The sequence below is a fragment of the Phoxinus phoxinus genome, assembly GCF_949152265.1.
Source record: "Phoxinus phoxinus genome assembly, chromosome: 10".
NCBI lineage: Eukaryota > Metazoa > Chordata > Actinopteri > Cypriniformes > Leuciscidae > Phoxinus > Phoxinus phoxinus.
Window position 1 is genome coordinate 35,930,413 of NC_136885.1, and position 12,500 is coordinate 35,942,912.

A 12,500-nucleotide genomic window follows, 5' to 3' on the forward strand; every position below is an offset into this window, starting at 1 on the left:
AGACAATAGGACAGATGCAGTTAATGCTGTAGTCAGACTCGACCTCGTCAAACACACTCACTCTATTAATACAGAAATGCACATTATGTTCTCCATAACAATAATGTTATCTGGCCTCCGCCGGTGTTGCACGGTTATTGGGCGCTTGTATTATATCCTCACCTTTAGGCTGAACTGTTGAACACACACCGGTCATGTCGACCACCGCAGCCGGACGCTTATCTCCGGGGAGCCGCTCTGAGGCGCGCGGCACAGGGGGAATTATCCAGCGCTGGCGGTGTAAAGTCAAGCGCTCTGTTATTATCAGTCACACTTAGAAGTATGGATTCAAACAACACTGAATATTACACACTTGTCCTGGACCGTTTGTGTTCATGAGTGACACATCAAGTTGCGCTAGCGACTGAACTACATTTTTCACTTTAAAATTCAGTTCCCGATCCAAAATATAAAAAACAAAAACAATATATGATGGATATGATTTTTTTTTTCTTTTCTTTTTTTTTCAATTTTGTTACTTTATCCGTATTATAGTATGTTTTATTTCTTTCTTTCTTTTTAGTTGTTTTATTATTAGGATATAGTAATATATATAGGATATCCTATACAGGATATCACACTTGGAGGAGGGTATTTATTTATTTATTTAATTCGTTTCATTTAGTTTTTTTTAGTGTTTAACAAAATCATAGTGTTTCATTTTTTTAACCTTTTATGATGATTTTTTTTAACCTTTTAGGCTTGTATGATGGTTTTTATTCTATTTTATTTTATTTTATGGGGTTTTTATGTAAAAAATAATTTCAGTTTCATGTTTTTCTTTTTTCTTTTTTTTATGCAACAACAATCAACCTACATATTCGACATAACAACACAACCAACAACACGACAACACAACATGCATACAGACATACATTGTGCTTTTACATCGTGTATAAGAAAAAATAAAGAGAAATAAAGAAAAAGAATAACATCAGTAGATCATAAAGGCAAAACCTGCAATTCATCCAGTTACAGTTATAATTGTTTTTGGAGATAACTTATGAAAGGACGCCACATGACAGTGAACATGTTTAACTTTTTCAACCAGGATATAAAAATACAGGATTTTAAAGACTTGTAGGACGATTTTTATTTTATTTTTATTTTTATTTTATTTTATTTTATTTTATTTTATTTTAATTTTATTATTTATTTTATTTATTATTATTATTTTTTTTATGTTATTTAAGATCAAGATTTCAAAGACTTGTAGGAGGGTTTTAATTTAATTTAATTTAATTTTACTTTATTTAATTAAATTTTATTATTTGAATTATTTTTTTTTATCATAATTTTTTTAAATTATTATTATTATTATTATTATTAATTTTATTTTTTTTAATGTTATTTATGTAATGTTATTTTTGCAGTGAGTTGTAGTGTTCAGGTGACGTGGGCTCAATGGTAAATGTTACTGGTGCCAAATTTTGCTCTCCGAATATTTCTCCTGGAGATCAGACCCGGTTCTGCCGTCTCTCAGGAGCGAGTGTGTTTCGGATCCGGCCTTCAACATGCGCTGATGCCTGACGTTTTACAAACCCACAAAAAAATCTCTCGTTTGCCCTTTTCAACATTACAGACCTGACAAGTGTTTGAGACTCAAGTATGAAATATGAGTTCCTTCAAAAGATCTCACTGTAATAATTGCGGCGCTGTGTTTGATTGACAGGCCGGGGCCGAGTGGGTTAGAGTTCACGGGGAACGAGATGAAATGCTTCAGCCTTGAAGTGCTTTTACTGTTTTACTGTCACAGCGATCGACTGAAGCGATGACTGAGTCCTGCACGTGTTTGCGGATCGAGGAAACTGTCACTCATTTGCATCTCAGTAAATATCAGTCATTATAAAGGTCATATTTTATGGCATGTGAAGCTTCAAATACTTCCTCCATTTATTTTGCAACCAGGGTCACCTTATAATCACATCATGAATCCTTCAATCCATCCACGAGCTTTACTCGTTCATATCTTAGAAGTTTAGTTGTCAGTTATGTTTTGCAGTAAGAACTTAATCTTCAATGTTTCTCTTGAATGTACTCAGCAGAAGTATAGTTATTGTCTGTGAGAGTAAAGCGCTGTGAACAGCAGCTCGGATCACATGATCTAGAGGAGAAATGTTTATATTGCAGTTTGAGAAATTCATCAGATCATTTTTCACTCGATTCTGAGTATATGATGCATTTTCTCTCGTTTTATTGCTGATTTAACGCATGTTATTGTAACCCAAGTTTAGTGAAACTTGTTGAGATTTTATCTTCCACTGTTCAAGATTATAAATCGCTGGACAGTGTTGGGGAAGTTACTTTTAAAAAGTAGTTTTTGCTCGTTACTTGTTACTTCTTAAAGGGTTAGTTCACCCAAAAATGAAAATTCAGTCAGTAATTACTCACCCTCATGTTGTTCCAACCATGCAAGTCTTTCGTTCATCTTCGGATCACAAATGAAGATATTTTTGATGAAATCTGAAGGCAGTCTCACTCCTCCATAGGCTTTCAGAGGGACCCGAACTCGCCGGCCCAGAATAGTGATTAAAACATCGTTACAATAGTCCAAGTGACTACAGTGGCTCTGCATTAAGTTTATCATGCGACGTCAATACTTTATGTGCGGAAAAACAACAAAAATAACGACTTTATTCCACTATTCATTTCCTTCTCTGTGTCTCTAGGTAGTTCACGTAGTGTTTTAGCGCAGCGCGTCTGTGTTGCACGTCACCACGTAGACTCACTATTGGCCGACGCTGGTCATGTGTGTGGTGACGCGCTGCGCTAAAAAAGTGATTCAAAAAGTAATCCGTTACTTTACTTAGTTACCCCCTTTGGAAAGTAACTTTTTACGTTGTTACTTTTACGTTACGTTTATGTTGCTTGAGTTTGCGCAGAACCCAATATCTGTTCCTACTGTAAATGTGTGTAGGCCTACATGAAGTTCTACTATGAACTCATACTTATTGAAAAACTAGAAGAAGAAAAAAAAAAAAAAAGAGATTTTAAAATAGAAAAATAAAGATTTTTATTTAAAAAACATTTGAAAAACCTGTATAAAGTGAACACCAAAGAACAAGGTTAACTATTGACGCGATCATGAAAAATGTCACAAAGAACCGGCAAAAGTAATGATTATGAATATGTCAAATATAGCAAGGAGACATTTTATTGTTTATTAATAAACAAGTGTTTTCTGTCGGTGTCGCTGCAAAGATGGAGTTGACGATGCTGGGGTGTTTCCCGAAAGCATCGTGAGCCAACTATAGTCCGTCGTTATCAGCAGTTCAACGAGTCCGTGTTTCCCGAAACCATCGTTCCAACGAACGTTCGCAAACAGCATCGCAAACTTGCGCAAACAGCGACGGCTCTCGAGCTGTGGTTAGAAGAAGAGTTTCTAGTTTACATGAGATGTAGACTGAATAAATCCTGATCTTTAAATAAGCAAGCTGACATTCAGTGTAACCCGTGTTATTTATTTAGAATTCATACAAATGTAATTTACGTCTTTTAGTTTGTCAAGAGATTTAAAGCACCGTTTTTGAAGACTGCGCATGTGCGAACGAGCTCTACTGTGTAAGAACGAGACAAATATTGAGTCTGGTGATAAAGCAAAATAACTGAGAACAATTAGAAATGTTCTTCAGATGCCATGTCTGTAACATATGACAAAATCTAGCGTTAATTCGATCTCAAACAGATTCATTAAAATAAGTTATTAGTGCACTACGTGCGAGACGTCATAAACCAGCGTGGTTGAACGATACTTTGCGACATACGGTTTCGGGAAACAGTCGTGACTAGCTAGTTGATTTCTCCAACGATGCATCATACTATGGTAGTTAAGCAGCGAGCTATATAGTTGTACGGGACACAAGCTCTTGTAGCTCCGCCCCCTGTGCCGGGAGCAGCAGCTCATTTGCATTTAAAGGGACAGACACAAAACAGTGTGTTTTTGCTCACCCTCAAAAAGTGACAATTTTAACATGATATATAAAAATATCTGTGGGGTATTTTGAGCTAAAACTTCACACACACACACACACACACACACACACACACGCATGCACGCACGCACGCACGTACGTACACTCACTCTCTCACACACACACACTCTCTTGAAGCTCCGCCCCCTGTGCCGGGAGCAGCAGCTCATTTGCATTTAAAGGGACAGACACAGAAACGGTGTGTTTTTGCTCACCCTCAAAAAGTGACAGTTTTAACATTATATATAAAAATATCTGTGGGGTATTTTGAGCTAAAACTTCACACACACACTCTGGGGACATCAGAGACTTATTTTACATCTTGTGAAAAGGGCTTTATATACGACCTCTTTAAAAAGGTAGACGGCAAATGATTTGATCCGTCTGCATCTTTCACAGGTTATCAGGAATTAATATTCCCGTTCCCATCGTCAGCAACAAGAACTGGCTACGGCTTCATTTCGTGACAGACAACAGCCATCGGCATAAAGGATTCAGTGCTCAATATCAAGGTGCGTTTTCAATTGATTTCTTTTTAAATGGTGTGATTCACATTGATTTCCCGTTTCTGGTAATTGCTTAGGGCAAATATCATAAAAACATGTCCTTGTCATTCATATTTCAGCTCCAAATGAGGAAACAATAGTGCATGAAACTGAGTGTATGCATATAAAGAATACAATAAAATAATATTATGTATACATATAATAACATATACTAAAAATAAGCTTAGCTTTCTTACTAAATGTAATTATTATTATTTTTGGCCGAAGTATGACCCGCTGTGATTCAGGAGTAATTACATATTGACTGCGACATCAGAAAAATCTTTAATCACCCTGTTAATCTTAATCACATTATAATTACAAAGAATTACTTGATATTTTATAACGAGGATCAGAAGACGATTTGTCGGAAGTTGAATCAAAGCAAGTTATTTTCAATTAATTTGATTGGAAGCAAATCTAAGACATGAATTCCAGTCCTAATTGTGTAAAGAAAAATGAAATAATATTTTTTTAACACACAAATGAACCGTGTTGTTTTGACATTGTGTTAACTTGTTTTCTAACTAATTATGTTGATATTTCTCATGTATTTCTATTTTTAAATCTCACCTTCATGGGATAATAATTGAGCTCGTTGTTGTCCTGTTTTCCTGAGCAGTGAAACGATCCGGAGATTTTAAATCAAGGGGAGTCAAATTACTGCCTGGAAAAGACAACACCAGCAAGTTTTCAATAAGTAAGTGTGTCTTCTTTCTCTCTGTGGAATAAAAGTCACCCGTCGCTTAAAAACTAAGAGAAAACATTTGAATTTCTGAATATATTTGTACAAAAATCAGTATCATGTTACAGAATGTGACATATCAGATGATAATTTGATATACACTATCGTTCAAAAGACAGAACGTTTATTAATAATTGAGTTCCAATAATATTCGGTGATAATAATTGAGCAGTAAATCATCATATTATAGTGATTTCTGGAGGATCATGTGACACTGAAGACTGGAGCAATGATGCATTTGATCACAGGAATAAATTACACTTTACTGTATATTCACATAGAAAACAGATATTTTACATTGGAATAATATTTCACAATTTTTACTGTATTTTTGATCAAATAAATGCAGCCTTGGTGAGCAGAATAAAACATTATAACATATTTTTGACCCCAAACTTTTGAACTGTAAAAAATTATTAACTTATGAAAGTAAGATTTAAAATGTGAGTTCATTGAAATTAAACAATTGAGTTAATGCAATGGAGATTGGTTTAATCAATAGAGACTCAAAATATTATGTTATCTGAACTACATTAATTATCTAAGTTGATTTGACAAAAGATAAAAAGTTGTGATTACAAATAATGAAATGTATTTTTTACGGTGTTTTGAACAGTAGTGTATACTGTTATAGGAATGGCTTATTGACCAAAATCTTGTTTTATACAGTATAATACTACTTAATGTGGCAAAAAAAATAAAATATATATAAAAATTGAGAATACTACTGTATGGAAGCTTGTTTCTGCCACCAAAACAAAACATTTTAAAAGATAATTGCGACTTTATATCTCACAATTCTGACTTTATATCTCACAATTCTGACTTTATATCTCACAATTCTGACTTTATATCTCACAATTCTGACTTTATAACTCACAATTCTGACTATATCACACATTTTTTTACTTTATAACTCGCATTTTCGACTTTATATCACACAATGTTGACTTTATATCTCACAATTCTGACTTTATATCTCACAATTCTGACTTTATATCTCACAATTCTGACTTTATAACTCGCATTTTCGACTTTATATCACACAATGTTGACTTTATATCTCACAACTCTGACTTTATATCTCACAATTTTGACTTTATATCTCACAACTCTGACTTTATATCTCACAATTCTGACTTTATATCTCACAATTCTGACTTTATAACTCACAATTCTGACTTTATATCTCACAACTCTGACTTTATATCTCACAATTCTGACTTTATATCTCACAATTTTGACTTTATATCTCACAACTCTGACTTTATATCTCACAATTCTGACTTTATATCTCACAATTCTGACTTTATAACTCACAATTCTGACTTTATATCTCGCAACTCTGACTTTATATCTCACAATTCTGACTTTATATCTCACAATTCTGACTTTATATCTCACAATTCTGACTTTATGTCTCACAATTCTGACTTTATAACTCACAATTCTGACTTTATAACTCACAATTCTGACTATATCACACAATTCTGACTTTATATCTCACAATTCTGACTTTATAACTCACAATTCTGACTTTATATCTCACAATTCTGACTTTATAACTCACAATTCTGACTTTATAACTCACAATTCTGACTATATCACACAATTTTTACTTTATAACTCGCATTTTCGACTTTATATCACACAATGTTGACTTTATATCACACAATTTTGACTTTATATCTCACAACTCTGACTTTATATCTCACAATTCTGACTTTATATCTCACAATTCTGACTTTATATCTCACAATTCTGACTTTATATCTCGCAACTCTGACTTTATATCTCACAATTCTGACTTTATATCTCACAATTCTGACTTTATATCTCACAATTCTGACTTTATATCTCACAATTCTGACTTTATATCTCACAATTCTGACTTTATATCTCACAATTCTGACTTTATAACTCACAATTCTGACTTTATAACTCACAATTCTGACTTTATAACTCACAATTCTGACTATATCACACAATTTTTACTTTATAACTCGCATTTTCGACTTTATATCACACAATTTTGACTTTATATCTCACAATTCTGACTTTATATCTCACAATTCTGACGTGCGTGTGTGTGTGTGTGTGTGTGTGTGTGTGTGTGTGTGTGTGTGTGTGTGTGTGTGTGTATTTAGGCTCGTTCATGTAGAAACCGAGCCGCTTTAACATCTACTCTCAGTGCTCCTGCATGTCATGCGTAATTATGGCTGTTAATATTGTTGCTCTAATGTCATAAAAGCTCTTCGCTGGTTAATTTCTTTCAGATGTGCATCCCTGTTAATTGTTTAATATTCCGTTGATGTTATTCCGCTGGTGATTTTGCATCCACTCCTTCAAAGCCTGTGATTCATAAAGCACGAACAATGCCACATATTTGTAATCCTCCCGCTCGCCATTTAGCAAATGGATCAAAGGAAATTAGAGCATCCGACGACACAGAAATCTGCATTTTGATTAATTGAGCTTAGCTTGACTTACAGGTCCCTCACCCACCGAAGCTCTTCAGAAGAGAACGTCGGATCCGTGAGGAGAAGGGCTTTAGGGGACACGCAGGTGGTTGGATTTCACTCCAACCGAGTCTTAATTACTCGACTGAGACGGCCAATGCTAACCTGGATCCGGCAGATGCCCGATCGCTATCTATGGAAATGAGCTTTACACTCAGAGTCCTTTTTTATGGCTCCACGTGATGAAACGCTGAACCCAATGATTCATTTCGCCCTCGACAATGTAGCACTCCAAACACTTAATTACAAGCGGATCAAATTTTTATGAGCCTCTATTTCACAGCGTCTGCATCACGCATTTGGAAGTATGAGTTATGAGGGAATTAGCGAGTGTTATTCAGGACCTCAGTCTGCTGTCAAACACCCCTTTCTAAATGCTTCCCTTAATGGGGACCTTTTATGGCTTCATTTTGTTTTTTGCATGCATTATTTTCCTCATATTCTCCAGTGTTGCGGCTCCTCTCTTCCCAGTCTGTCAGTAACGCTCGGTTTACTTCCTGTCTCTATGAAGCCCCTCCTCCTGAAAAGCACACTGTGCTCTGATTGGTCGGCTGGATCAGTGTGTTGTGATTGGTCGAGCACTTCGAGTGTGTTTGGGAAATGCCCCGCCCCTAATTACCATAACCGCCAGTTTAACACACTACTGACTAACTCAACCAGGCCCCGCCCCTTTATTCTGCGCATTAATTATTTAAAGTTGAAAATCCATCTTTTAATGTTGTTTCTGTGTCTATGTGGTGTGTTTAATACGCTTAAACCGTGTGTAAGTTCATAAGTGGACAGCATTGCTGAGTATTTTCTGCTTAAAACTGCAGTGAACCAAAGACAGTCTCAAAAACACGGTTTGAAATCGCTGGTGTTTCTGACGTCACACACTACCTTGTAACCAATCAGATCAACGTGTGATCGTCAACCAGTGGATCTCTGAGTGAGTGAGTGAGTGAGTGGAGGCGGGGCTCATTTGCATATTCATAGAACCACGCATACTAAATGAGGCAAGGGTGTCGAGTTACATTCAAGATGTTTTAAGGCACGAATCATTTTATTTCAAGAGAAAAAAAACGTTTAAATATGTAATTTTGATAATCGAAGATAAGTTTTAAGGGATGCAATTATTGATTAAATGAGGAATATTGTGACGTGTTCGTTCCCGGAAGAAACTCAAGACTACAGTGGAGGCGTTTCAGGAGTTCAGAAACACTGACACTGATATAGAGAAGAACTGGAGCGTTTTAATGCTCAAACATCAACATTACACACTAAAGAAAGATGAACATGGAGAAAAGCATGATAGGTCCTGCATAACGGTAATTATCATACGCCCATAGATGGAGGAGATATTGAGTTTGGTCACATGTAGTGTATAAATCATATTCATAAATCATACTAGTTGTGCCGTAGGGATATGTCTGTATTTAGACGTGTGATTTTGGTCAATAGCCATAACTGGGACATCCAGGAGTGTATCGCACACATTAATGTTTAACAGAGTCATCACAGACATTTCTGTAACCGATAAAGAACACATGTGACCCTGTGACCCTGTGACCCTGTGACCCAAACCCAGTCTGGAGCCGCACGGGTATATCTGTGGCAATAGCAACTATACACTGTATGGGTCACAATTATCCATTTTTCTTTTATGCCAAAAATCATGAGGATATTAAGATCATGTTCCATGAAGATATTCAGTAAATGTCCTACCGTAAATATATAAAACATGTATTTTTGTGAGTGAATGCAGCACAATCGTGAACATAAATGCACAACTTTAAAGCAGATTTTCTCAATGTTTACATTTTTTTGCTCCTCAGATTCCAGATTTTCAATAGTTGTGTCTCGACCAAATATTGTCCTATCCTAACACACCACACATCAGTGGAGAGATTATTTATCCAGCTTCAGATTATATATACATCTCAATTTCATAAAATTGACCCATGTGACTGGTTTTGTGGTCCAGGATCACAAATGACATGATGTGTTGCTTTCTCTCACAATAAATTAGCAATGTACTAAAGTTAATTATTATTTGTATTATTATTATTACTTTTATTTATATATGTATAAGTTGTTTTTGTTGTTTGTTTGTTTTTTATGGGGGGGTCACCTGTGAGTATAAAGGCATCTGTGTTTAACTTTTAATTGTCTGACGAAACGTTAGCACCTGTGTGAGTCTAACATTACATTTCTCACATTTTTGTAGCCATGTTGTGCCGACTTTAAATATTATTATAATTTTTTATTAATTTCCTTGTTGAGCACCCAATTTGAGCAACATATTGCTTTGCTGGGGATGTGCGTGCTTTGGATCTGATAGTTACATTTAGTATACATCATTACTAACATGACTAAAGTGTAGCTGGTTTGTGTATCTGAACCTGTCGTTTGTGCCGGACCACGAGCGAAGGCACCGACGAGTCTGAAAACTCAATATCTGGGGTTATGGAGAGCATGATCACAGGTTATGGAGGCTGATATCTCCATATGCACCATTTCTCCCACAGTGAATGAAGGAATGGTCAAACAGGTTTCCAACTTCTGCCCAGACCCCGGGGAACCGGAGAACGGCAAGCGCATCGGCACAGATTACAGGTACACCTCCGCGCTGTGAACGGGACACACGGGGGCACTTTTCTTTTAAAAAGTGTGCAATTGTGAAAGTTTAGCTCATGAATATTCATTAGGTCATGCATAATTTAACATGATATTTAACTGTTTTGATAGCTTACCTACGCCTAGTTATTTCAAATGCTTGATAGCCTGTAACCGGAGATTTGATGTGCTCATTTACAAGCCGAAACTGAAAAGTAAACAGCAACACTTAAGCATCAAATTATTCAAGCAACAATTATCACTGAGGTTATATGATCTGACAGAAATATGTTCTCATGTAATAATTTGAAGCAGCAAATAATCTTTCTGATCTACAGTAAGTGATCGCGAATCTGTGATGCATTTTATTTTATTTTAGATTGCATATTGTAATATATTTTATTTTATTTGCTTAAATTTTCATATTTATTTTTAATATTATATTAAAATATTATTATATTATATATATCAGTTTAATAATGCAACTATAATTTTCAATGTAATGTTATATTTTCTTTCTTTTCTTTTTTTAAATATCATTAGTTTTTGCTGAATATTTATTTATTAAATATCAATTTCTTAATTTAGAAAAATGAAAATAGATTTGATATTATATTTATAATATGTATTTTATTCAACGCTATCTCATTACCAATTCATACGATTTTTCTAAACCCACATGATGGGTAGGTTTAGGGGCGGGGTCAGGGATGGTTCTAGGGGCGGGGTCAGGGGTAGGTTTAGGGGCGGGGTCAGGGGTGGGTCTTGGGGCGGGGTTAGGGGTAGGTTTAGGGGCGGGGTCAGGGGTGGGTCTTGGGGCGGGGTTAGGGGTAGGTTTAGGGGCGGGGTCAGGGGTGGCTCTAGGGGCGGGTTCATGGGTGGGTTTAGGGGCAGGGTCATGGGTGGGTTTAGGGGCAGGTCTAGGGGCGGGGTCAGGGGTGGGTCTAGGGGCGGGGTCATGGGTGGGTTTAGGGGCGGGGTCATGGGTGGGTTTAGGGGCGGGGTCAGGGTAGGTCTAGGGGCGGGGTCATGGGTGGGTTTAGGGGCGGGGTCATGGGTGGGTTTAGGGGCGGGGTCAGGGTAGGTTTAGGGGCGCGGTCAGGGGTGGGTCTAGTGGCGGGGTCATGGGCTGGTCTAGGGGCGGGGTCATAATTGGGTTTAGGGGCGGGGTCATGGGTTGGGTTTCGGGGCGGGTCTAGGGGCGGGGTCAGGGGTAGGAGTATTTAGCAAAAATCTTATGAATTTGTACGGATTAGCCATCTGGTAAAATTTGTATGAATTGCCGTGAGATCAGGTTGTTTTATTTGCTTAAATATTCATATTTTTGCTTAATATTAATTTAGAAAAATATCAATTTAAATATTAATTTAATGTTAATTTAGCAAAAACATTTACACTTTAAAAAAAATTAATTAATAGTCAAAGTATTAATTTAAATGTCAATTTAGTAATTTAGCTAAATTAAGAAAATATGTATATGTAACATCTAATATAATATTAATATTTTTTGTTAATTAATAATTTAATAACAATTTATATTAATTTAATATTAATTTGTTTTGCATATTTTCTGTAAAATGTTCTTTTAATTATTAATTTAGCAAAAATGTACACATTTAATATACAATTTTTAATATACGAGTATTGATATTTTTTTATTTAACTGTATGATTAGTAGCCTAATTGTAAAGCACTTCTTTACCTCTGTCACATTCAGTTGAAACGACCACTCATAAAAAATCAAAAAGGAATTAATTAAAGCTATTAAATCATGAAGTCGGATCAAAATTAGCTGCATAAAAAGAAATGATGGGGATATTTCCCAGCATGAGGGATGTGTGTGTGCGTAGAGTTATTTAAGTAGCAGCGAAATCCCTGATTATTCCTTCCTGACATTTGCTCTGACACGAGGCCTGATCAATCTGTGCTCTTCAATTCCTGCATTGATTCTCTGACTCGTGTGTGTGTGTGTGTGTGTGTGTGTGTGTGTGTGTGTGTGTGTGTGTGTGTGTTCAGCATCGGTGCAAAGGTCCAGTTCCTCTGTGACGAGGATCATGTTCTTCAGGGATCTAAGATCATCACGTGT

The 12,500-nt window shown here is 36.0% G+C and overlaps 1 protein-coding gene across 1 annotated transcript in view; it reads left to right on the plus strand.

The window, feature by feature from the left end:
* The window catches only part of csmd3a (CUB and Sushi multiple domains 3a), a 382,979-nt gene that overhangs the window by 94,005 nt on the left and 276,474 nt on the right, over positions 1-12,500 (plus strand). Inside the window, exons 6-9 of the mRNA XM_079626776.1 lie at positions 4,410-4,522; positions 5,178-5,255; positions 10,327-10,414; positions 12,431-12,500. The exon at positions 12,431-12,500 is cut by the window's right edge and continues 55 nt beyond it. Of these exons, the coding sequence (XP_079482902.1) occupies positions 4,410-4,522; positions 5,178-5,255; positions 10,327-10,414; positions 12,431-12,500 (349 nt within the window). The remainder of the gene's footprint in view (positions 1-4,409; positions 4,523-5,177; positions 5,256-10,326; positions 10,415-12,430) is intronic.